Genomic DNA, 27,673 nt, shown 5'->3' with positions numbered 1-27,673 from the left:
GCAACCAGTCAGGATGCTCGCGATGGTGCAGTTGTATAACTTTTTGAGGTTCTGAGGACCCATGCCAAATCTTTTCAGTCTCCTGAGGGGGAATAGGCTTTGTCGTGCCCTCTTCACGACTGTCTTGGTGTGTTTGGACCATAATAGTTTGTTGGTGATATGGACACCAAGGAACTTGAAGCTATCAACCTGTTCCACTACAGCCCCGTCCATGAGAATGGGGGCGTGCTCAGTCCTCTTTTTTCCTGTAGTCCACAATCATCTCCTTTGTCTTGGTCACATTGAGGGAGAGGTTGTTATTCTGGCACCACATGGCCAGGTCTCTGACCTTCTCCCTATAGGATGTCTCATCGTTGTCGGTGATCAGGCCTACCATTGTTGTGTCGTCGGCAAACTTAATGATGGTGTTGGAGTCGTGCCTGGCCATGCAGTCATGGGTGAACAGGGAGTACAGGAGGGGACTGAGCACGCACCCCTGAGGGGCCCCCGTGTTGAGGATCAGCGTGGCAGATGTGTTGTTACCTACCCTTACCACCTGGGGCCGGCCCGTCAGGAAGTCCAGGATCCAGTTGCAGAGGGAGGTTTTAGTCCCAGGATCCTTAGCTTAGTGATGAGCTTTGAGGGCACTATGGTGTTGAACGCTGAGCTGTAGTCAATGAATAGCATTCTAGCTATCTAAACTTGTAGTAATCATGGCCGAATACCAACCGGGCACGCAGGGCACGTGCCAAGGGGCCCTGACATGCCCCATGGCATAATGTGTAGAATTGCAGAAAACTTGCTTCAAAACTGCACCATTTTCTCTATGCCCCATGGCAAAATGTGTAGAATTGCAGAAAGCTTGCTTCAAAACTGCAACATTTTCTCTATGCCCCATGGCAAAATGTGTAGAAATGCAGAAAACCTGTTAGAAAATTGCTCATTTAGGGCAATTTAGGATATCAGTTGGAAGATCCATTTGATGTACTGTACTAAGAAGAAGTGATGGAATAGTTGAGTGGACATTAATGGTGTCATGGTCAAGATGTAAGCTAGGCTACTTTGTTTAAATGGCTAGAAATAAAACATTGGTGTAGCTATTATAGCTGTCATCTAGGTGATTACCATGACTGAAATGCATTTGCATACACATAAAATGTTGCCTACTACAGTACACTAGAGAGTTAATTAACTGCGTTTAGGCAAAACATTTTATGATCTTCGCTCTCATCGCTATCCTAAACTTTGAATGGACTATTTCATCCCTTTTAGACATTGCATTTCCTTCTTCCAAACTCCCAATGAGCTTTGAGTTAAATATTGGTGTATCTTGTTGTACCTCAAAATCCACTGATGAATGTGCGACGAGTAGGCAAGACACACCAATTAGACTCCTCCATAACTAGGAGAACACTGCGTGATTAGCAGTTAGGGTTTATGTCACTGTAGGCTATTCAAAAAGAGGGAGAAAGGTGCGACATCATGATCTTGTGGTTCTCTTGATAATAAAGGGTCTCTCTCTCTCTCTCTTTCTCTTTTTATCTCTCTCGGCTGTTGCGCTCTTTCCCTCTTTCTGTAAATGCTGTCGTCTGTTCCAATTCCATAGTCGCCTAGTCGGCTACACTTACTTTAATACGCTGTAAACGTTCGCTGGATCTAAGAATGCAATTTTGATGGGAAGAACGTTCTAATGTTCTTCTGGGGAATACAAGGGCGACTCGACACTGTTTCAAGATAGACAAAGGTGTCCTCACGCGTATCACAATGGATCTCTCATTTATGGCTGCGCAGGTAAGTCCCAGTGACATTTTTGTTATTATTGATCAATAGAAGTTATGTGTGGTTTTCATGCAATTGTCGGCCAATAATTATTCGAACGAATATTTTCAAAAGCCTACTAATGTGCATAAGGTAGTAAGGAAAAAAAACATGATTTATTCTGTATGGCGTCAGTCTGTATATGGGGTCAATTATAGCCTGCGGACAAGGAGCAGGGATATGCATGAAGTTTCTCTCTCGGTGAACTTGATTTTGTCATCAACAAGCTGAAATAAACGTTCGCGGAGAAACCGGTGTGACACGAATCCCACCCTAAATCTTGACATCAATATAATATTTTATTAGGTAACCAACTTGTTGATTTTTTCAAAATTGTATATTTGGTCAGTAGCCGATAGGAAATTGCAACATTTTCTCTATGCCCCATGGCAAAATGTGTAGAATTGTAGAAAACTTGCTTCAAAACCGCAACATTTAGCCGATAGGAAATTATACGATCTTAACATGAATTATACTGAGCAAAAATATAAACGCAACATGCAACAATTTCAAAGATTGTACTGAGTTACAGTTCATATAAGGAAATCAGTCAATTGAAATCAATTAGTTAGGCCCTAGCCTATGGATTTCACACGACTGGGCAGGCACCCACTGTGGAGCTAGGCCCAGCCAATCAGAATAAATATTTCCCCACAAAGGGCTTTTTTACAGACAGAAATACTCCTCAACACCCCCTCAGAGGATCCCACAGGTGAAAAATCAGGATGTGGAGGTCCTGGGCTGGCGTGGTTACACGTGGTCAGCGGTTGTGAGGCTGGTTGGAAGTACTGCCAAATTCTCTAAAATGATGTTGGAGCCAGCTTATGGTAGAGAAATGAACATGCATTTCTCTGGCAACAGCTCTGGTGGACAATCCTGTAGTCAGCGTGCCAATTGCACACTCGCTCAAAACTTGAGACATCTGTGGCATTGTGTTGTGTGACAAAACTGCACATTTTAAAGTGGCCTTTTATGTCGACAGCACAAGGTGCACCTGTGTAATGATCATGCTGCTTAATCAGCTTCTTAAAATACCACTCCTGTCAGGTGGATGGATTATCTTGGCAAAGGAGAAATGCTCACTATCATGGATATAAACTATATTTGTGCACACAATTTGAGAGAAACAAGCTTTTTGTGCTTAGGGGAAATGTCTGGGATTGTTTTTGTCAGGTCATGAAACATGAGACAAAGACTTTACATGTTGCATTTATATTTTTGTTCAGAGTAGATAAGGCTAGAGTTGTGATTAAATATATAGGCTAATAATATAATTTAAAACAATCTATGCATGGATGTTTTCAACCATGTTCCATTATTTTGCTCATGCTGATGTTCCTCTGATCATCAATGCAGTTCTTATAGCTGACTGAAATGTTGTCAGACAACTTTGTAATCAACAGGATAATTGAAGTAATCAAATTGAATCAGCCCAGATGAGATCTATATTATGCAATTACAAAATAATTGGAGTTGAGGCTGCTGTGCCATGGTACCAATATGCGATTCACAATGCAATGCAATATCTTAGTCATTTAGCAGACACTCTTACAGTAGTGAGTGCATTTCTTTTCATACTGCTCCCCCGTGGGAATCGAACCCACAACCCTGGCATTGCAAGTGCCATGCTCTACAAACTGAGCCACACGGGACCGTCCATGGACAAAGGTTTATGACTCACCTTGATTTTCATTGCTAGCCCACTTTAATTTATCTGATTATGAGTGTGATGCCCTCAGGGCTGCTCATGCATTTAAATGAAGTTGGCAAGCTATGTCTTTTAGAAAACATGGGTGTCATTAGGGTGGGCAAGGGGAGAGAATACAATTTTAATCCCATGTTCACTTACCTGTATCATACTTACCTGTATCATACTTATCTGAATCCTACTTACCCCATCCTACTTACTTATTTCCTACTTACCTGTATCCTACTTACCCCATCCTACATACCTGTATCCTACTTACCTGTATCCTAATTACCACCATCCTACTTACCTATATACTACTTACCCCTATCCTACTTACCTGCATCCTACCTCTGCTCTTGTCAAGGGGAATTTGGAGGTGTGTTTAGACCACATGATGCTTTGTCACCCAGTTGTGGTCCTCTGTAGCTCAGCTGGTAGAGCATGGCGCTTGTAATGCCAAGGTAGTGGGTTCGATCCCCGGGACCACCCATACACAAAAAATGTATGCACGTATGACTGTAAGTCGCTTTGGATAAAAGTGTCTGCTAAAAGGCATTTTATTACAAGATAGGATATCGGGTGATCAGGACGTTCCTTCAGCTTGTGAGGTACATCAGTCTGATGTAGCCTCTGAGCTGGTCTTAGAGCCGGATGACCTCAGCCTTGGTGTTTGACACAAAACTACGTCTTCATTGTTATTTCTTTGCCACTTTTCATGCAGGCTTTTATCTCAAGCAACTTACAGTCATATGTCCAGACATTTCCATATGGGTGGCCCCTGCAGCAATCGAACCCATAATCCTGGCATTTGCAAGCGCCATGCTCTACCAACTGAGCACTGTAGAGCGGTATCAGCTGAAGTAAATAAATAAAGAGAGGTCCCTTTTATTTAGAGGCTTTCTGACATAGAGATAAAAGCTTTCAAAGCTGTGAAGTGATGGCCGATGGGATGATGGCATCTGTCAGACAGAGGGGTTGACACAGCTCTGCCTGCCACCTTGAGAGAGCACTCCATTAGTCTCTGTCAGAGGCGCCATGTCTCTCTGCCTGGCCTCTCCACCATGCTCCCCGCTCTGCCCACTGTCATCTCACCCTCGATGCCCTGGCTGACAGGCAGGAGGTAGTCACTTTAATATTAATGCTGGAGATGCTGGAGAGCCGGCCTAGTTACCAAGTTCTGTCATAGCAGACCTGTGTTGGAACAATGTGTCAGAAGAGCATCTCAGAGAGCTTGAGAATAAGCACTCAGAGCCTCAGTTTCTAACTTCCCACTCACTCTTGTTTCATTACTTCCATTGTCGTTACATTCTCATTACATTCTTATTATTCCATTCTTATTATTCCATTCTTATTATTCCATTCTTATTATTACATTTCTTTTTTCCATCTCATTATGTATTCATATATGTTCATCGGAAACCAGAGAGCGAGAGAGAACTATTATCTGTGTTGCATCTAACTGTATTACACTGGTGGTCAGGGGCGGACTGGGACCAGAAATCGGCCCCAGGCCCCCACACCGGCCCATTTCTTTCCTTGAGCCAGATAAAGATAATTTTGCTAAAAAAACACACAAGTTAGAGAGGCCCTAGAGGTTGAAAATGGATCAGCCCATAAGATGCTCTGATGACACGTTTCTCCCGCTCTGCTAGCCTTGATCTGAAAGAGGAGCCAACTTGTAATGAGCCCTAATGTTTTGCCAAATAACTTTCCCCTTAATCGTAACAGTCATTTTGTGCCCTTGATGCAAATTAATCGTGGGCTATATTCCTTCTGACAGATGATGAAGGATGCTTGGAGTTTGCAAGTTTTTTTTCTTCATTTAATGGCTATGATTGCAATCAAGATTTCCCATTATTGCTCCTTAGGCTTTTCCGTTTATCTCTTGCCAGTGATGCTGACGCCTTCTCCAACTTTAAATGAATTTCTCCTTTCTGCTCGGCCACTGCTTTTGACAATGCCATTTTTCTACCCTAAACTAAAGAGGAACAGTTCTGCTGCTTCTACAAGACTCATGATGTGTATGTAATGTGTCACAAACGCTGATCTCAGCATCAATCTACTACATTAATGTTTTCTAATTCATGCTCTCATGCTACACTAAACATGCTTGGTTTTGATCATTAATGCTGTTTGTTGCTACATTAACATAAAGCGCACGTCAGCTGTCAGTAAGCGAGATGCTTGTGAGTGTCTTCCATAGGTTGTAGAGGGTGGGTAGGCTACAACTGGTGCTGAAGCCAAACCCTGTCTGAACGGAACTGATAGTTAAGATGGCTGTAGATATGTAGCTGACCAGTCAGTCAGCCAGCCAGTCAGCCAGTCTGTCAGTCAACCCAACATAGCCAGTCAGCCAGCCAGTCAGCCAGTCAGTCAGTCAGTCAGCCCAACATAGCCAGTCAGCCAACCAGTCAGTCAGCCAGCCCAACATAGCCAGTCAGTCAGCCAGCCCAATATAGCCATTAACCCAGTCCAACATAGCCAGTCTGCCAGCCAATCAGCAAGCCCAACATAGCCAGTCAGCCAGCCAGTCAGTCAGCCAGCCCAAAATAGCCAGTCAGCCAGTCAGTCAGCCAGCCCAAAATAGCTATTCAGCCAGTCAGCCAGCCCAACATAGCCAGTCAGCCACCTCAACATAGCCAGTCAGCCAGCTCAGCCAGTCAGCCAGCTCAGCCAGTCAGCCAGCTCAACATAGCTAGTCAGCCAGTCAGGCAGCTCAACATAGCCAGTCAGCCAGTCAGTAAGTCAGCCAGCCCAAAATAGCCAGTCAGCCAGTCAGCCAGCCCTACATAGCCAGTCAGCCAGCTCAACATAGCCAGTCAGCCAGCCCAACATAGCCAGTAAGCCAGTCAGCCAGCTCAACATAGCCAGTCAGCCAGTCAGCCAGCCCAACATAGCCAGTCAGCCAGCTCAACATAGCCAGTCAGCCAGCCCAACATAGCCAGTAAGCCAGTCAGCCAGCTCAACATAGCCAGTCAGCCAGCTCAACATAGCCAGTCAGCCAGCCCAACATCACCAGTCAGCCAGTCAGCCAGCTCAACATCGCCAGTCAGCCAGCTCAACATCACCAGTCAGCCAGCCCAACATAGCCAGTAAACCAGTCAGCCAGCTCAACATAGCCAGTCAGCCAGTCAGCCAGCCCAACATAGCCAGTCAGCCAGCTCAACATAGCCAGTCAGCCAGCCCAACATAGCCAGTAAGCCAGTCAGCCAGCCCAACATAGCCAGTAAGCCAGTCAGCCAGCTCAACATAGCCAGTCAGCCAGCTCAACATAGCCAGTCAGCCAGCTCAACATAGCCAGTCAGCCAGCCCAACATCACCAGTCAGCCAGTCAGCCAGCTCAACATCGCCAGTCAGCCAGCCCAACATAGCCAGTAAGCCAGTCAGCCAGCCCAACATAGCCAGTCAGCCAACTCAACATAGCCAGTCAGCCAGCTCAACATAGCCAGTCAGCCAGCTCAACATAGCCAGTCAGCCAGCCCAACATAGCCAGTAAGCCAGTCAGCCAGCCCAACATAGCCAGTAAGCCAGCCCAACATAGCCAGTAAGCCAGCCCAACATAGCCAGTAAGCCAGTCAGCCAGCTCAACATATCCAGTCAGCCAACTCAACATAGCCAGTCAGCCAGCTCAACATAGCCAGCCAGCCAGCTCAACATAGCCAGTCAGCCAGCTCAACCTCACCAGTCAGCCAGCCCAACATAGCCTGTAAGCCAGTCAGCCAGCTCAACATAGCCAGTCAGCCAGCTCAACATAGCCAGTCAGCCAGCCCAACATAGCCAGTAAGCCAGTCAGCCAGCCCAACATAGCCAGTAAGCCAGTCAGCCAGCTCAACATAGCCAGCCAGCCAGCTCAACATAGCCAGTCAGCCAGCTCAACATCACCAGTCAGCCAGCCCAACATAGCCAGTCAGTGATGGTTATAGTAGACATACTGGAAGTGCTGCCTCTGCTGCAGCTATACACGCTATATGGATGTGGGTACAGTAGGATCAGGAAGTGGTCTGTCACTTCTTGGCCCGCTAGACTGCCACCAGATCGAATTGCTCTAAGACCTTGACACCATCCTTCTGATCATCTCACCAACCAAGGTCTTGTCTTTGGGACTTACCAACAGGTGGCGAATGGGCTTAATTATTTCACATGGAAAGCTGATTTTCCTTGGCTTAGCCCAGGGTGTGTCAGAGTGCATGTACTGTAATTAACTGAGAGAGAATGATGCCTTCTGGCTACCAGCTCTCCAGTAGTAATGTGTCATGCTTGAGCTAGCTGGCCCTCTGTGAATGGATGAACATACAAACATTGTGGGCTGGCAACAGCTATCCGGGGTGGCGTGTGCGTGTGTGTGTGTGTGTGTGTGTGTGTGTGTGTGTGTGTGTGTGTGTGTGTGTGGAACAGAAACACAGAGAAGATTAATCAATTGTGAGATGTTTCTTGGATTACCACTTCTCAAGAGACCTCTAACACAGTGCATGAAATTATATTGGATCAAGCAATAGAAATCTGAATCAGGGTGACTAGAGCTGTGGTAAAAAAGAGATAAGCATATTCTGTAGAAAGGGTGATTATGCTGATAACCATGTCTCACGATAAATGATGATGTACACCCATGATGCTCGTAGGTTGTTTACCCTGTAGAGAAAGGAAATTGGAGTGCAAATGAAAATGGCAGTGCATTGTGGGGGATGCCACAGTTAGTGAGTCATTCGTTCTAGCCAGAGGGGGCCTTTCTCTCTGAGCTGCCTTCACAAGGAAGCAGCCTAAGCAGGGCGCCCTATTTCCAAACTTAATGGACTTAAAAATGTCTTCTAATATGTTTTGACCCCTAGTCCAGGCATGGTCAAGTGAACAAATGAGACTGTGGTCATAAATTACATCATCTTGTTTTAGTCATCCCTGCTCCAGAGTTTTCTTCTACTCTCTATTAATAGAGATGTGCTGTGAACAAACAAGCATGTCTATGAGTTACAATATTTAACCTTACAGACAAGAGGGGAAAACCTAGTAATTTGCACCAGTGAATGCATTCAACCGAAATGTGTCTTCGGCATTTAACAGAGGGTGCGGGGGGCTGCCTTAATCGACATAAGGAGGCGCAGATGTTGGGGGTTAACTGCCTTGCTCAAGGGTAGAACGACAGATTTTTCCACCTTGGGGATTCAAACCAAAACCTTTCGGTAACTGGCCCAACGCTCTTAACCGCTAGGCTACCTGCCACCCATACCTGACTTTCACAGCAGAGCATCAGGCAATAGTTCTGCTATCTGACAATTTTTCAACATGATTATTATTTTTTCATTATGTTCATGTCTGACGTTTCTTTTTATTGAATGGGAAAAAAGTATCATTCAGTTCTTGGACATGTGTATTAATTGTTGATGTATTTAGAGATACAGCGACATTTTAATGTGTTATTTACATTCAGGCAAGCCTAATGGAATATGAGAAGTTCGTCTTTGTTTAAAGTCGACTGATATTCTTCCATTTGTGTAAGTACTGAACCATTACATTATGTCCTTCCTAGGATACCGTAGATCTTACTCTCCATGATAATGATATGGTCTAAGTTCTCAAATAGTTGATTGTATACACAATCCCATACAAACAACTGTACAGTGCTGTAGTTACTTATTGCCCTTACAAAGATGTTGCATGTTGAAGGCTGTATCTGACCTGGTGTCTTGCGGGAGCCCGAGGTCCCCATTCTACCCTGGTTATGTCACATTACAGTAGACTCCACGCTATGACGCAACTGACCTGGGGTCAGTGCTTCCACATCCTGTGTAACTCATCATCAGTAAAGGGTGGGGGAGGGACAAACCCAATACAGTCCTGGGTGTTGAGAACAAACCCATACAGGAGTTCTGCTCCTGGCCTGTAAACTGGTCATAGATTTCAAGTCAGACTTATTGGAGGGCATCTATCAGCCCAGTGACTCATCCTGAACAGTATAATAAAATGGGGCCAAGGGTAGGAGTGTACAATAAGGATCATCCCTATACAGATGTAGGATCTTCATTTGAGCCAGTTTGCTACAGCAGGCTGTCATGAGCACTCTCTCTCCCTGGTAGCAACATTAATTGCATTCAATTATCTTCCACTCTGCTCACCTCCCTCTCTCTACTCAGCCTAACTAGCTCCACCTGCCCTGCTCTGCTCTTGTTACCTGGCCAGCTGCACTGCATTTCCCACTCACCATCCTCACCTTGCCTCACTCTGTTCTAATTACTCTGCCAGCTGAACTGCATTTCCCCACTACCTCTCCCAGTATATCAAGCCCTGGTTTTCAGCCAAGCCCTGTCAGATCGTCTTCAAACCCGGACCAGTAACCTGCCTGTCTGCGCTCTGACTCCTGTTTGTGATACCGATCCTTTCTTGACTGCCTCCTTGTTCTACTGCCCCGTCTATCCCAACCTGCCTTCTGGACCTCGACTACTCTCCGATCTTCAGCCCCTCCGGTAACTCGTTTCTGCCTTCTGTCTCTCACCACGATATTTGCCCAGCCCTGATCTGTACTTCTGCCTGCCATTCATATTGCTGTTGTGTGTGTGTGTTCCCCCAGGTCTCCGACCACCAGATGAGCGTGCCCAGACGTTTCACCACCCTCAGCCCGATACGCCGCTCCATCACTGGGGAACACACACACTAAGCACTTGGACTGGACACCCCCGGACATTTGGTGACCCCCGGAGCACAGGTACCCACAGGAGGACCCTGAAAGACCCCTGACACCCCTGGGACTCCTCTTCCCGCCTGTAACCTTGAATAAAGAACTCTGAATTTGAACTTGCGCTCTTGGGTCCTCTTCTGTTCGTGACAGAACGATCTGACCATCATGGACCCAGCGCACTCCCTGACCACGATGGAGGAAGAGCCAGAGAGGACTGCCCTACAGCGACTGGAACGCTCTGAGGGAGACATAAATCGGATGGCTGGCGACATCGCTTCCCTTCTCCAGCTATTCAACCAGCAGCAACAACAGTTCCAACTGCAGCAACAACAGCTAGCCCAAGCCCTGCAACTACTCTCAAGCCCGGCTACTCCACCTGCACCCCCCCCTGGTCCTTTTGTTCCTGTACCACCGATACTCCTTCATCCCTCCGCTGGAGGTCCCAATGCTGCAGGCCCGGCAGTGCTGCCACCAGGTCCCCACGCTCCTGAACCAAGGATTGGGAACCCGGAACGTTTTGATGGCAACCAGAAGCAAGTAAGACCATTCTTGAGCAGCTGCCGAATCCAGTTTGCACTACAGCCCAGGACTTTCTCAACAGAGGGGAGCCAAGGTGGGGTATGTCATCACACATCTCACCGGTCGAGCTCGGTTGTGGGGAACGGCGAATTCGACCGGCAAACCCCAGCCTGTGCCTCCTTCAGTGCCTTTGAGGAGGAGATGTTAAAGGTCTTTGACCTAGGCTCGCCAACAGCCGAGCGTCACAAGCTCTGCTCACCATCCGTCAGGGCAATCGGACAGTGGCAGACTTCTCCATTGACTTTCGTACCCTGGCCAGTCAAAGCTCGTTTAACCCAGAGGCACTGGTGCAAGCCTTCCTCCATAGCCTGGCCGGACTATATCAGGGACGAGCTTGTTTCCCATGACCCGCCCCTCAACGCTTGATGCCGCCATTGACCTTGCCGTTCGCATTGACCGCCGTATACAGACCCGGAGGAGGGAGAAGGGCCGTCTCAGTCAACCTGCCATCCGTACTCGGGTCGATACCGCTTCTGTCCAGCCCCTGCCTGTCAAGTCCCATAGCCAACTCAATCAGCCTGAGCCCATGGAGATTGGCCGTGCCTCTCTGACTCCCGAGGAGCGTCGGCGCCGTCTAAGCTCCAACCTTTGCCTCTACTGTGGTGGCGAGAATCACCGTGTCGCTACTTGTCCGGCAAAAGCCGCAGCTCACCAGGTGTAGGGGGAGATCCGGGTGAGCTCAACAAGCCTTCAGTCTCCCTCCATCCGAAAGACCCTGCTTCATCTCCGCCTTCAGCTTTCTGACAAGACTCATACATTGGCCGCCCTTGTGGATTCCGGAGCCGAAGCAAACATCATGGACCCTGAGCTTGCACAGCAACTGGGCGTGAACCATCATCAACTGACACAACCCATTCCTGCACGAGCCCTGGATGGGCATCATCTTGGCACTGTCACTCATATCTCCGCCCCTGTGACAATCCTGCTGTCAGGAAACCACCAGGAGTCCATCCAGTTTCACCTCCTACACTCACCTGGCCAACCACTCATTCTTGGATACCCGTGGCTCCGTCAGCACAACCCCCACATCGACTGGGAGACAGGAACAGTCCGTGAGTGGGGAAGGAGTTGTCACCAGACCTGTTTAAGGGGGCCACCCTGCCCGTTCACCGGGGAAGGATCTAGCGCTACCTCCGACATATCCAATGTTCCGGCCTGTTACCACAGCCTGAAAGAGGTGTTCAACAAATCCAAGGCGACATCTCTACCCCCACACAGACCCTATGACTGCGCGATTGATCTCCTGCCTGGCACAGCACCTCCCAAGGGTCGTCTGTATTCACTGTCAGCCCCGGAAAGAAAGGCCATGGAGGACTACATTAATGACTCTCTTGCCTCCGGGGATAATTGGACCGTCGTCTTCCCCGCAGGAGCGGGATTCTTCTTTGTCGGCAAGAAGGGACGGTTCTCTTCGTCCATGCATAGATTACCGGGGTCTGAACGACATCACGGTTAAGAATCGCTACCCACTGCCCTTACTTTCGTCTGCCTTCGAACTGCTGCAGGGAGCCACTGTATTCACTAAGCTGGACCTTCGCAATGCCTACCATCTGGTGCGGATGAGGGAGGGAGACGAATGGAAGACAGCGTTCAACACACCAACCGGCCACTATGAATATCTCGTCATGCCCTTCGGCCTCACCAATGCCCCAGCAGTTTTTCAAGCCCTAGTGAATGATATCCTCAGGGACATGCTAAATACGTTCGTATTTGTGTACCTTGACGATATTTTAATATTCTCAAAGACTCTGTCAGAACACACGCATTCCACGTCCGGTTGGTCCTGCGCCGCCTGCTGGAGAACTCTCTTTTCGTGAAGGCAGAGAAGTGCGAGTTCCATGCCAAGACCGTTTCATTCCTGGGGTATGTGGTGACCGAGGGCAGCATTCAGATGGATCTCACGAAGGTGTCGGCTGTCACTTCCTGGCCAGTTCCTGAGTCTCGGAAGAAGTTGCAACAGTTCCTGGGCTTTGCCAACTTTTATAGGAGATTCATCAGAAACTATAGCACAGTGGCTGCACCCCTCACGGCGCTAACCAGCACTAAACAACCGTACCAATGGACATCAGCTGCTGATAAGGCCTTCAATATCCTCAAGACATGTTTCACTTCTGCTCCCATCCTCCAGATGCCAGATGCAGCAAGGCAGTTTGTGGTGGAGGTAGATGCTTCGGACGTGGGAGTGGGTGCAGTGCTTTCTCAAAGAGCAGCTGAGGATGGCAAGATGCACCCCTGTGCCTTCTACTCCCGTCGGCTAACCCCCTGCCGAATGCAACTACGACATTGGGAACCGCGAGCTGTTGGCTGTCAAGCTCGCCCTTGAAGAATGGCGGCACTGGTTAGAGGGGTCAAAGGAACCATTCGTAGTGTGGACAGACCACAAGAACCTGGAGTATATCCAAACAGCCAGGAGGCTGAACTCCCGTCAACAGCGGTGGTCTCTGTTCTTTACTGCGCTTCAATTTCACGCTCTCCTACCGCCCGGGATCTCGCAACATCAAACCTGATGCTCTTTCCCCGGATGTTTCAGAAGGACGAGACCACCGCCATGACAGCTCCCATTCTTCCCAGCCACTTGGTCGTAGCGGCCCTCACCTGGGAGATCGAGAAGCAGGTCATGGAGGCTCTTCGGGACCAGCCAGGTCCAAGCACCAGCGCCCCCAACCGTCTGTTTGTTCCAGCAAATCTCAGGTCACCTGTGATTCAGTGGGGGCACGAATCCCGTCTGGCCTGTCATCCCGGCATCACTCGCACCCTTCATCTGGTCCGCCAGCGGTTCTGGTGGCGGGGGATGAGACGGGATGTCCGAGAATTCATCCGAGCTTGTCCCACTTGTAACCGAAACAAGACTCCCAACCAGCCTCCTGCTGGGTTGCTGCAACCCCTACTTATACCCAAGAGGCCCTGGTCCCACGTTTCACTGGACTTTGTTACGGGCCTTCCGCCCTCTGACGGACACACAGTCATCCTTACCATTGTTGACCGCTTTAGTAAGATGACCCACTTCGTGCCCCTTCCCAAACTACCCTCTGCTAAAGAGACCTCCCAGGTGGTCCTGGAACATGTGTTTCGTATCCATGGCCTACCCCAGGATATAGTGTCAGACCGGGGCCCGCAATTCTCAGCAACCTTTTGGAAGGAGTTCTGTCATCTCCTTGGGGCCACCGCCAGCCTATCGTCTGGATTCCACCCGCAGTCAAACGGCCAGACTGAACGCATGAACCAGGAGCTGGAGAAGGCACTGAGGTGTGTGGCTTCCCAAAATCCCCGGGCCTGGGCTCAACACCTGCTCTGGGTGGAATATGCCCATAATTCACTCACCAGTTCCTCCACCGGGCTCTCCCCCTTTCAGTGTGTCTACGGGTATCAACCTCCACTGTTTGCCAGCCAGGAGGCGGATGCCACCTGTCCGTCTGCTCTTGCGTATGCCCGCGCTGCCGCCGCACTTGGGCCCAGGCTCGCACTGTGCTCCTGAAGTCTGGAACCAGCTACGCCGTCGGTGCCAACCGACGGAGGACCAGCACCTACTTACCGGGTTGGTCAGAAGGTCTGGCTGTCTGCCCGGGATCTGCCGCTGCGGGTTGTATCACGAAAGCTGGCCCCTCGCTTCATTGGTCCTTTTCCTGTGCAGAAAGTCATCAGTCCAACGGCGGTCCGACTTCAGTTGCCCGCTTCCATGCGGGTCCACCCCACCTTCCACGTCTCCAAGGTCAAGCCGGTCCATGAAAGTCCCCTGGTCCCTGCAGCTCCGGCGCCACCTCCTCCGCGCCTCGTAGATGGCGGTCCTGTCTTCACCGTCCGGCGGCTGCTCCGCTCTAGGCGAAGGGGTAGGGGTCTCCAGTACCTCGTTGATTGGGAGGGATATGGTCCAGAGGAGAGGACCTGGATCCCGGCCAGGAGGATAGTGGACCGGACCCTTATCACTGACTTCCACCGACTACATCCTGATCAGCCTGCAATCCGTAGGGGCCGTCCAAGAGGGGTTCCTAGCCGTCCGGCCCGCCCTGCTCCTGTCTCAGTGCCTGTCCTGTCTCCCGACCGTGACCCTCCAGCTCCTTCTGAGGATGAGGAGATTCACTCGGACCGCTCGGAGGAGTTCTGACCCGCCGCCTGCTCCCCTCCACCCTCCCGGCATGATGTTGTTCTTGGGACTTCTGGGGCCGTCCCTTGGAGGGGGTCCTGTCATGAGCACTCTCTCTCCCTGGTAGCAACATTAATTGCATTCAATTATCTTCCACTCTGCTCACCTCCCTCTCTCTACTCAGCCTAACTAGCTCCACCTGCCCTGCTCTGCTCTTGTTACCTGGCCAGCTGCACTGCATTTCCCACTCACCATCCTCACCTTGCCTCACTCTGTTCTAATTACTCTGCCAGCTGAACTGCATTTCCCACTACCTCTCCCAGTATATCAAGCCCTGGTTTTCAGCCAAGCCCTGTCAGATCGTCTTCAAACCCGGACCAGTAACCTGCCTGTCTGCGCTCTGACTCCTGTTTGTGATACCGATCCTTTCTTGACTGCCTCCTTGTTCTACTGCCCCGTCTATCCCAACCTGCCTTCTGGACCTCGACTACTCTCCGATCTTCAGCCCCTCCGGTAACTCGTTTCTGCCTTCTGTCTCTCACCACGATATTTGCCCAGCCCTGATCTGTACTTCTGCCTGCCATTCATATTGCTGTTGTGTGTGTGTTTCCCCCAGGTCTCCGACCACCAGATGAGCGTGCCCAGACGTTTCACCACCCTCAGCCCGATACGCCGCTCCATCACTGGGGAACACACACACTAAGCACTTGGACTGGACACCCCCGGACATTTGGTGACCCCCGGAGCACAGGTACCCACAGGAGGACCCTGAAAGACCCCTGACACCCCTGGGACTCCTCTTCCCGCCTGTAACCTTGAATAAAGAACTCTGAATTTGAACTTGCGCTCTTGGGTCCTCTTCTGTTCGTGACACAGGCTCTATTTCCCTACGTGGGAGCATTGGCTAACTGTAGGTTGGGATTGTTGACCTGTTTTTATTTTTTATTTTTTATTTTTTTTATTTCACCTTTATTTAACCAGGTAAGCCAGTTGAGAACAAGTTCTCATTTACAACTGCGACCTGGCCAAGATAAAGCAAAGCAGTGCGATAAAAACAACAACACAGAGTTACATATGGGGTAAAACAAAACAAAGTCAAAAATACAACAGAAATAAATATATATACAGTGTGTGCAAATGTAGCAAGTTATGGAGGTACTGAACCATTACATTATGTCCTTCCTAGGATACCGTAGATCTTACTCTCCATGATAATGATATGGTCTAAGTTCTCAAATAGTTGATTGTATACACAATCCCATACAAACAACTGTACAGTGCTGTAGTTACTTATTGCCCTTACAAAGATGTTGCATGTTGAAGGCTGTATCTGACCTGGTGTCTTGCGGGAGCCCGAGGTCCCCATTCTACCCTGGTTATGTCACATTACAGTAGACTCCACGCTATGACGCAACTGACCTGGGGTCAGTGCTTCCACATCCTGTGTAACTCATCATCAGTAAAGGGTGGGGGAGGGACAAACCCAATACAGTCCTGGGTGTTGAGAACAAACCCATACAGGAGTTCTGCTCCTGGCCTGTAAACTGGTCATAGATTTCAAGTCAGACTTATTGGAGGGCATCTATCAGCCCAGTGACAAATCCTGAACAGTATAATAAAATGGGGCCAAGGGTAGGAGTGTACAATAAGGATCATCCCTATACAGATGTAGGATCTTCATTTGAGCCAGTTTGCTACAGCAGGCTCTATTTCCCTACGTGGGAGCATTGGCTCAACTGTAGGTTGGGATTGTTGACCTGGTTACATGTACATTGAACAACACAGCAGCTAAAAATCAACCACAAAGTTGGCTCTTTTACACTGGGGGTCAATGGGAAAGAATGTTTGTTTTCCCCAATTTGTGGGCGTGGTTAAGGGGAATTCCTTATTAATACATGAATATCGACTCGGAGTATAGCATTATTTTAATATTCCCCATGTAATGTTAATGGGGTGCTAACATGGCTGCCATAGAATTTGGAAGTGTTATGTAAATGCATCATAATGCTCATTCTAGACATGATATTCCCCATAGATGGGGTAAAGAGGTCAATCGAACTCCACCAAAACAATGGAAATGCCATGGAAACGCGTGGGGGAAAGATCCCGAATTTCCTCATTGCCCCCCAGTATAATGTGCCTACCTTTAGGCTGTTTTATATGTGTATTTCACACTATGTTGAGGTAAAAATCTGAGTATAATGCTTGTATGGGTGTCAACCCCAACACATGTTCATGTCATCTTCACCAATCAACTACAGTTAAAACCGACTTTGACTACCATCAACGATTTATGTATGCTAGCTGTGCTAACTAGCTTATACAGTTGAAGTCAGAGTTTTACATACACCTTAGCCAAATACATTTAAACTCAGTTTTTCACAATTCCTGACATTTAATCCTAGTAAAAATGTCCTGTCTTAGGTCAGTTAGGATCACCAATTTATTTGAAGAATGTGAAATGTCAGTGCACCATTCCCTCCTGCAGCAAAGCACCCCCACAGCATGATGCTGTTACCCCCGTGCTTCACGGTTGGGATGGTGTTCTTCGGCTTGCAAGCCTACCCCCTTTTTCCTCCAAACATAACGATAGTCATTATGGCCAAACAGTTCTACAGACCAGAGGACATTTCTCCAAAAAGTACGATCTCTGTGCAGTTGCAAACCGTAGTCTGGCATTTTATGGTGGTTTTGGAGCAGTGGCTTCTTCCTTGCTGAGCGGCCTTTCAGGTTATGTTGATAAAGGACTCGTTTTACTGTGGATATAGATACTTTTGTACCTGTTTCCTACAGCATCTTCACAAGGTCCTTTGCTGTTGTTCTGGGATTGATTTGCACTTTTCATCTCTAGGAGACAGAACGCGTCTCCTTCCTGAGCGGTATGACGGCTGCGTGGTCCCATGGTGTTTATACTTGCGTACTATTGTTTGTTCAGATGAACGTGGTACCTTCAGGCATTTGGAAATTGCTCCCCAGGATGAACCAGACCTGTGGAGGTCTACAATTTTCTTTTTGAGGTCTTGGCTGATTTATTTTCATTTTTCCATGATGTCAAGCAAAGAGGCACTGAGTTTGAAGGTAGGCCTTGAAATACATCTACAGGTACACCTCCAATTGACTCAAATGATGTCAATTAGCCAACCAGAAGCTTCTAAAGCCATGACATAATTTTCTGGAATTTTCCAAGCTGTTTAAAGGCACAGTCAAGTTAGTGTATGTACACTTCTGACCCACTGGAATTGTGATACAGTGAATTATAAGTGAAATAATCTGTCTGTAAACAATTGTTGGAAAAATTACTTGTGTCATGCACAAAGTAGATGTCCTAACTGACTTGCCAAAACTATAGTTTGTTAACAAGAAATTTGTGGAGTGGTTAAAAAAATAGTTTTAATGACTCCAACCTAAGTGTATGTAAACTTCCGACTTCAACTGTATGAACGGGATTTATCATTTAGCAGTCACTTCTTCTAAACCTGAAAGGGACAACTTATACATGTTATGCAGCAAAAACATATATAGAAGATATCCAAATCGGACTTAAGTAAGCACATTGTGGGCCTGTTACAATACATAAATCGTGACTAATTTGACAAGTATCCACGTTCTTAGATCAGATTTGTTGAATGTGTGCCTCAGCTGAGGAATTGCAACCCAGAGATTAGTTGAATGTTCTCCACCCTATGTAATGTATCTGCCTATTAATATTTTACACAGTTAGCTACAGAAGGTCCTGTCAAATAGTCTTATCTCCACAGGGGCTAAGGCTGCTATCAGACTCCTGAAGTGACACTTAACTGAAAACTCTCTCTCTCTCTCTCTCTCTCTCTCTCTCTCTCTCTCTCTCTCTCTCTCTCTCTCTCTCTCTCTCTCTCTCTCTCTCTCTCTCTCTCTCTCTCTCTCTCTCTCTCTCTCTCTCTCTCTCTCTCTCTCTCTCTCTCTCTCTCTCTCTCTCTCGGGCGTTTTGTTGCTCCCTCCTGGCATTGTTAGCCTGAGAAGGAACAGATGAGTGTCCTCACACTAAGCAGCCTTGTCCCTGTGATGCAGCCCAGTGGATAACATTACATCACATGGAGCCCAGCCCCACAGCAGCGCTAACACTCTGAGATCCCATGCACCTCTTTACGGTCTGCTAGGTGGGCATCGCCCCGCTGCATACTACCACAGCACCTCTGTGTGCTTTACGGTCTGCTAGGTGGGCATCGCCCGGCTGCATACTACCACAGCACCTCTGTGTCCTTTACGTTCTGCTAGGTGGGCATCGCCCCGCTGCATACTATTACAGCACCTCTGTGTGCTTTACGGTCTGCTAGGTGGGCATCGCCCCGCTGTTACAGCACCTCTGTGTGCTTTACGTTCTGCTAGGTGGGCATCGCCCCGCTGCATACTATTACAGCACCTCTGTGTGCTTTACGGTCTGCTAGGTGGGCATCGCCCCGCTGCATACTATTACAGCACCTCTGTGTCCTTTACGGTCTGCTAGGTGGGCATCGCCCCGCTGCATACTATTACAGCACCTCTGTGTCCTTTACGGTCTGCTAGGTGGGCATCGCCCCGCTGCATACTATTACAGCACCTCTGTGTGCTTTACGGTCTGCTAGATGGGCATCGCCCCGCTGCATACTACCACAGCACCTCTGTGTGCTTTACGGTCTGCTAGGTGGGCATCGCCCCGCTGCATACTACCACAGCACCTCTGTGTCCTTTACGGTCTGCTAGGTGGGCATCGCCCCGCTGCATACTACCACAGCACCTCTGTGTCCTTTACGGTCTGCTAGGTGGGCATCGCCCCGCTGCATACTACCACAGCACCTCTGTGTCCTTTACGGTCTGCTAGGTGGGCATCGCCCCGCTGCATACTATTACAGCACCTCTGTGTGCTTTACGGTCTGCTAGGTGGGCATCGCCCCGCTGCATACTATTACAGCACCTCTGTGTGCTTTACGGTCTGCTAGGTGGGCATCGCCCCGCTGCATACTATTACAGCACCTCTGTGTGCTTTACGGTCTGCTAGATGGGCATCGCCCCGCTGCATACTATCACAGTGAAGATTCACCCAGGCGGTGAGGAGGGGAATAACCACAGCGTGAGGAATATCCCATGTCCTTATTGTCGATGTTGAGTGATGGACGTCTTGCTCAGTTCGATGGATAGCCGTCAATGTTATAGAGATGTGGTGAGCCCCACTCTGAGCCCAGACACAAACTTTTAGGGGAAATTAGTAGTGGTGGGCACTAATATAATATTGATAATTCAATATAATATTGTTACTGGGCGATATATTGTGGTATTTCGCTATAGTATGCCATATCACTGTAGTATGCCATATCGCAATAATGTTGTGGCAGATCATTCTTCTTCCTTGTCGACACTGAAAATAGCAGTTCACATGTTCTATCTTCCTTTATCCCCATAAGATGCTCACTGGGCAGATATAAAATAGCTGGATGACTGTTGGGTCAAGGATGCTTCATCTTCAGTAGTATGACGACACTCAACCAGACTTGGGAAATGGTGCCTCGCCAGATATTACTGTGTAAAGAGAAGTTAGTTGCATGATCCAGCATTGCTTTCCATGCTATATATGACACACCACGCTCATTAAGTTGAGTAGGCTCGATATGACCTATGAAAATGCCATGGCTATGGATTGTGGAGGCAGAAATCCAATAACTGCAACACATTTTCCAAACCAATTGGTGGGTCATGAACTATGCGAAATAGTGATATCCTTTAAGATGACGAAGTGTGCTTGATTTGAATAGAATATATTACCATAGCGATGGAAGGATGGAGGTCTCACTGAGGGACATGGATGTACATAGATCAGGATATAGCAGGTTTAAATGTCTGGTCTGTAATAGCACATAGAATAACAATGTCTCTATTGGAAAATGGTAGTACAGCTCAGAGTTTTATTGTAATGTGAAGCAGGGGTTTATAGGTATTGGACTCCATATTCAAGTCCGTAAAAAAAGCCAATGAGTATGTGGGCCAAACTTGCTATATGTGTGCATCCATGAACCTCCTTTTACTAGATTGAAGTGTTTCACTTTATGTTTTGTTAGAGAGCATATCATATTGGTTTCTCAAGTATTAGACATGTATACACCTTTTGATTGATGGGTCCTTTTCTGTTTGGTGAGGGAGGAAGTAGCAGCTATGAGAGAGGTGGACTAGGGCTGTGACGGTCATGACATTTTGGATGACGGTATTGGTCAGCCAAATGACCGCGGTCACCATTATAATCGTTTCAATAGCAAAATGTGTCGCTGCACAGCTATTTTCACTCCGTTCATTTTCCCTTGATCCTGACTAGTCTCCCAGTCCCTGCCGCTGAAAAACACCCCCACAGCATGATGCTGCCACCACCACCATGCTTCACTGTAGGGATGGTGCCAGGTTTCCTACAGACATGATTCCATATGTGTTATTTCATAGTTTTGATGTCTTCACTATTATTCTACAATGTAGAAAATAGTACAAATAATAAATATATACACTACCGGTCAAAAGTTTTAGAACACCTATTCATTCAAGGGTTTTTCTTTATTTTTACTATTTTCTACATTGTAGAATAATAGTGAAAACATCAAAACTATGAAATAACACATATGGAATCAGGTAGTAACCAAAAAAGTATTAAACAAATCAAAATATATTTTACATTTGAGATTCTTCAAATAGCCACCCTTTGCTTTGATGACAGCTTTGCACACTCTTGGCATTCTCTAAAACCAGCTTGACCTGGAATGCTTTTCCAACAGTCTTGAAGGACTTCCCACATATGCTGAGCACTTGTTGGCTTCTTTTCCTTCACTCTGCCGTCTGACTCATCCAAAACCATCTAAATTTGGTTGAGGTCAGGGGTTGTGGAGGCCAGGTCATCTGATGCAGAACTCCATCACTCTCCTTCTTGGTCAAATAGCCCTTACACAGCCTGGAGGTGTGCTGGGTCATTGTCCTGTTGAAAAACAAATGATAGTCCCACTAAGCCCAAACCAGATGGGATGGCGTATCGCTGCAGAATGCTGTGGTAGCCATGCTGCTTAAGTGTGCCTTGAATTCTAAATAAATCACAGACAGTGTCACCAGCAAAGCACCCCCACACCATAACATCTCCTCCTCCATGCTTTATGGTGGGAAATACACATGCAGAGATCATCTGTTCACCCACACCGCGTCTCACAAAGACACGGCGGTTGGAACCCAAAATCTCAAATTTGGACTCCAGATCAAAGGACATATTTCCACCGGTCTAATGTCCATTGCTTGTGTTTCTTGACCCAAGCAAGCTTCTTCTTATTATTGGTGTCCTTTAGTAGTGGCTTCTTTGCAGCAATTCAACCATGAAGGCCTGATTCACACAGTCTCCTCTGAACAGTTGATGTTGAGATGTGTATGTTACTTGAACTCTGTGAACCATTTATTTGGGCTGCAATTTCTGAGGCTGTTAACTCTAATGAACTTATCCTCTGCAGCAGAGGTAACTCTGGGTCTTCCATTCCTGTGGTGGTCCTCATTAGAGCCAGTTTCATCATAGCGCTTGATGGTTTTTGAGACTGCACTTGAAGAAACTTTCAAAGTTCTTGAAAATATCCGTATTGACTGACCGTCATGTCTTAAGATAATGATGTACTGTCGTTTCTCTTTGCTTATTTCAGCTGTTCTTGCCATAATATGGACCTAGTCCTATTTGGTCAAATAACATCTTCTGTATACCACCCCTACCTTGTCACAACACAACTGATTGGCTCAAACACATTAAGAAGGAAATAAATTCCACAAATTAACTTTTAAGAAGGCATACCTGTTAATTGAAAGGTATTGCACGTGACTACCTCATGAAGCTGGTTGAGAGAATGCCAAGAGTGTGCAAATCTGTCATCAGGGCAAAGGGTGGCTATTTGAAGAATATCAAATATAAAATGTATTTTGATTTGTTTAACACTTATTTGCTTACTACATGATTCCATAAGTGTTCTTTCATAGCTTTGATGTCTTCACTTTTATTCTACAATGTAAAGAAAAACCCTTGAATTAGTAGGTGTCCAATCTAATATATATATATATATATATACAGTGGGGAGAACAAGTATTTGATACACGCCGATTTTGCAGGTCTTCCTACTTACAGAGCATGTAGGGGTCTGTAATTTTTACCATAGGTACAGTTCAACTGTGAGAGGCGGAATCTAAAACAAAAAATCCAGAAAATAACATTGTATGATTTTTAAGTAATTAATTTGCATTTTATTGCATGACATAAGTATTTGATCACCTACCAACCAGTAAGAATTCCGGCTCTCACAGACCTGTTAGTTTTTCTTTAAGAAGCCCTCATGTTCTCCACTCATTACCTGTATTAACTGCACCTGTTTGAACTCGTTACCTGTATAAAAGACACCTGTCCACACATTCAATCATACAGAATCCAACCTCTCCACAATGGCCAAGACCAGAGAGCTGTGTAAGGACATCAGGGATAAAATTGTAGACCTGCACAAGGCTGGGATGGGCTACAGGACAATAGGCAAGCAGCTTGGTGAGAAGGCAACAACTGTTGGCGCAATTATTAGAAAATGGAAGAAGTTCAAGATGACGGTCAATCACCCTCAGTCTGGGGCTCCATGCAAGATCTCACCTCGTGGGGCTGAGTTGAGGGATCAGCCCAGAACTACACGGCAGGACCTGGTTAATGACCTGAAGAGAGCTGGGACCACAGTCTCAAAGAAAACCATTAGTAACACACTACGCCGTCATGGATTAAAATCCTGCAGCGCACACAAGGTCCCCCTGCTCAAGCCAGCACATATCCAGGCCCGTCTGAAGTTTGCCAATGACCATCTGGATGATCCAGAGGAGGAATAACTCCTGAGTGGCGCAGTGGTCTAAGGCACTGCATTGCAGTGCTAACTGTGCCACTAGAGATCCTGGTTCGAATCCAGGCTCTGTCGCAGCCGGCCGCGACCGGGAGACTCATGGGCGGCGCACAATTGGCCCAGCGTCGTCTAGGGAAGGGGAGGGAATGGCCGGCAGGGATGTAGCTCAGTTGATAGAGCATGGCGTTTGCAACGCCAGGGTTGTGGGTTCGATTCCCATGGGGGGCCAGTATAAAAAAAATATATATATATATATGTAATCACTAACTGTAAGTCGCTCTGGATAAGAGCGTCTGCTAAATGACTAAAATGTAAATGAATGGGAGAAGGTAATGTGGTCTGAAGAGACAAAAATAGAGCGTTTTGGTCTAAACTCCACTCGCCGTGTTTGGAGGAAGAAGAAGGATGAGTACAACCCCAAGAACACCATCCCAACCGTGAAGCATGGAGGTGGAAACATCATTCTTTGGGGATGCTTTTCTGCAAAGGGGACAGGACGACTGCACCGTATTGAGGGGAGGATGGATGGGGCCATGTATCGCGAGATCTTGGCCAACAACCTCCTTCCCTTAGTAAGAGCATTGAAGATGGGTTGTGGCTGGGTCTTCCAGCATGACAACGACCCGAAACACACAGCCAGGGCAACTAAGGAGTGGCTCCGTAAGAAGCATCTCAAGGTCCTGGAGTGGCCTAGCCAGTCTCCAGACCTGAACCCAATAGAAAATCTTTGGAGGGAGCTGAAAGTCTGTATTGCCCAGCGACAGCCCCTTTTCTGATGCATCAAATACTTATGTCATGCAATGTGATTTTCTGGATTTTTTTTTTAGATTCCGTCTCTCACAGTTGAAGTGTACCTATGATAAAAATTACAGACCTCTACATGCTTTGTAAGTAGGAAAACCTGCAAAATCAGCAGTGTATCAAATACTTGTTCTCCCCACTGTATCTCACAAAAGTGAGTACACCCCTTACATTTTTGTAAATATTTGAGTATATCTTTTCATGTGACAACACTGAAGAAATGACACTTTGCTACAATGTAAAGTACTGAGTGTACAGCTTGTATAGCAGTGTAAATTTGCTGTCCCCTCAAAATAACTCAACACACAGCCATTAATGTCTAAACCGCTGGCAACAAAAGTGAGTACACCCCTAAGTGAAAATGTCCAAATTGGGCCCAATTAGCCATTTTCCCTCCCCGGTGTCATGTGACTCGTTAGTGTTACAAGGTCTCAGATGTGGATGGGGAGCAGGTGTGTTAGATTTGGTGTCATCGCTCTCACACTCCCTCATACTGGTCACTGGAAGTTCAACATGGCACCTCATGGCAAAGAACTCTCTGAGGATCTGAAAAAAATAATTGTTGCTCTACATAAAGATGGCCTGGGCTATAAAAAGATTGCCAAGACCCTGAAACTGAGCTGCAGCACAGTGGCCAAGACCATACAGCGGTTTAACAGGACAGGTTCCACTCAGAACAGGCCTCGCCATGGTCGACCAAAGAAGTTGAGTGCACGTGCTCAGCGTCATATCCAGAGGTTGTCTTGGACATTTTCACTTAGGGGTGTACTCACTTTTGTTGCCAGCGGTTTAAACATGAATGGCTGTGTGTTGTGTTATTTTGAGGGGACAGCAAATTTACACTGTTATACAAGCTGTACACTCACTAATTTACATTGTAGCAAAGTGTCATTTCTTCAGTGTTGTCACATGAAAAGATATACTCAAATATTTACAAAAATGTGAGGGGTGTACTCACTTTTGTGAGATACTGTATATATATATATACAGTTGATGTCGGAAGTTTACATACACTTACGTTGGAGTCATTAAAACTCGTTTTTCAACCACTCCACACATTTCTTGTTAACAAACTATAATTTTGGCAAGTCAGTTAGGACATCTACTTTGTGCATGACACAAGTAATTTTTCCAACAATTGTTTACAGACAGATTATTTCACTTATAATTCACTGTATCACAATTCCAGTGGGTCAGAAGTTTACATACACTAAGTTGACTGTGCCTTTAAACAGCTTGGAAAATTCCAGAAAATTATGTCATGGCTTTAGAAGCTTCTGATAGGCTAATTGACATCATTTGAGTCAATTGGAGGTGTACCTGTGGATGTATTTCAAGGCCTACCTTCAAACTCAGTCCCTCTTTGCTTGACCTCATGGTAAAATGAAAAGATATCAGCCAAGACCTCAGAAAACATTCTATACCTCCACAAGTCTGGGTCATCCTTGGGAGCAATTTCCAAACGCCTGAAGGTACCACGTTCATCTGTACAAACAATAGTACGCAAGTGTAAACACCATGGGACCACGCAGTCATCATACCGCTCAGGAAGGAGACACGTTCTGTCTCCTAGAGATGAACGTACTTTGGTGCGAAAAGTGCAAATCAATCCCAGAACAGCAGCAAAGGACCTTGTGAAGATGCTGGAGGAAACAGGTACAAAAGTATCTATATCCACAGTAAAACGAGTCCTATATCGACATAACCTGAAAGGCCGCTCAGCAAGGAAGAAGCCACTGCTCCAAAACCGCCATAAAAAAGCCAGACTATGGTTTGCAACTGTACATGGGGACAAAGATCGTACTTTTTGGAGAAATGTCCTCGGGTCTGATGAAACCAACATAGAACTGTTTGGCCATAATGACCATGGTTATGTTTGGAGGAAAAAGGGGATGGCTTGCAAGCCGAAGAACACCATCCCAACTGTGAAGCACACGGGTGGCAGCATCATGCTGTGGGGGTGCTTTGCTGCAGGAGGGAATGGTGCACTTCACAAAATAGATGGCATCATGAGGAAGGAAAATTATGTGGATATATTGAAGCAACATCTCAAGACATCAGTCAGGAAGTTAAAGCTTGGTCGCAAATAGGTCTTCCAAATGGACAATGACCCCAAGCATACTTCCAAAGTTGTGGCAAAATGGCTTAAGGACAACAAAGTAAAGGTATTGGAGTGGCCATCACAAAGCCCTGACCTCAATCCTATAGAACATTTGTGGGCAGAACTGAAAAAGCGTGTGCGAGCAAGGAGGCCTACAAACCTGACTCAGTTACATCAGCTCTGTCAGGAGGAATGGTCCAAAATTCACCCAACTTATTGTGGGAAGCATGTGGAAGGCTACCCAAAATGTTGTACCCAAGTTAAACAATTGAAAGGCAATGCTAACAAATACTAATTGAGTGTATGTAAACTTCTGACCCACTGGGAATGTGATGAAAGAAATACAAGCTGAAATAAATAATTCTCTCTACTATTATTCTGACATTTCACATTCTTAAAATAAAGTGGTGATCCTAACTGACCTAAAACAGGGAATTTTTACTGGGATTAAATGTTAGGAATTGTGAAAAACTGAGTTTAAATGTATTTGGCTAAGGTGTATGTAAACTTCCGACTTCAAACTGTATATATAACGGTTATGACATTCTTCATCCATAATCGTCGGTTACATGATTATATGGTAATTGTGCCAGCCTTATGTGGACGTTTCAAAAGCATGTAGTATTCTCAACTTCTTGCAAATATAATGATTATACAGTAATAGCCTTATTTAATGGGTGATACTCGCTTTGGGGCATTTTCTGTAGACGCATGTGCTTTCCCTGCTTGGTTGTATTAATGAAAGCATGATAATGGCTTGGAACAAGCTGCCAGCTCTTAGCAAACTGTTGAAAAAAATGGTGTTTGACCAAATACAGTGCTATTTCTCTGTAAACAAATAAACAACAGACTTTCAGCATGCTTATAGAGAAGGCTACTCAACATGTACTGCACTGACACAAATGACTGATGATTGGTTGAAAGAAATTAATAATAAGACGATGGTGGAAGCTGTACTGTTAGATTTCAGTGCAGCCTTTGATATTATTGACCATATCCTGTTGTTGAAAAAAAAACGTATGTGTTATGGCTTTTCAACCTCTGCCATATTGTGGTATCAGAGCTAGCTATCTAT

The 27,673-nt window shown here is 46.6% G+C and overlaps 1 protein-coding gene across 1 annotated transcript in view; it reads left to right on the top strand.

The window, feature by feature from the left end:
• Positions 1 to 1,401: 1,401 nt before the first annotated feature.
• The window catches only part of LOC121549218 (uncharacterized protein C14orf132-like), a 34,981-nt gene continuing 8,709 nt past the window's right edge, over positions 1,402 to 27,673 (top strand). Inside the window, exon 1 of the mRNA XM_041861070.1 lies at positions 1,402 to 1,770. Within this exon, the coding sequence (XP_041717004.1) occupies positions 1,744 to 1,770 (27 nt within the window). The 5' untranslated portion in view covers positions 1,402 to 1,743. The remainder of the gene's footprint in view (positions 1,771 to 27,673) is intronic.

The sequence above is a fragment of the Coregonus clupeaformis genome, chromosome 33 (genome assembly GCF_020615455.1).
Source record: "Coregonus clupeaformis isolate EN_2021a chromosome 33, ASM2061545v1, whole genome shotgun sequence".
NCBI classification, from domain to species: Eukaryota; Metazoa; Chordata; class Actinopteri; order Salmoniformes; family Salmonidae; genus Coregonus; species Coregonus clupeaformis.
Note: the sequence above shows the minus strand (reverse complement) of the source record. Positions and strands in the feature narration are given on the sequence as shown.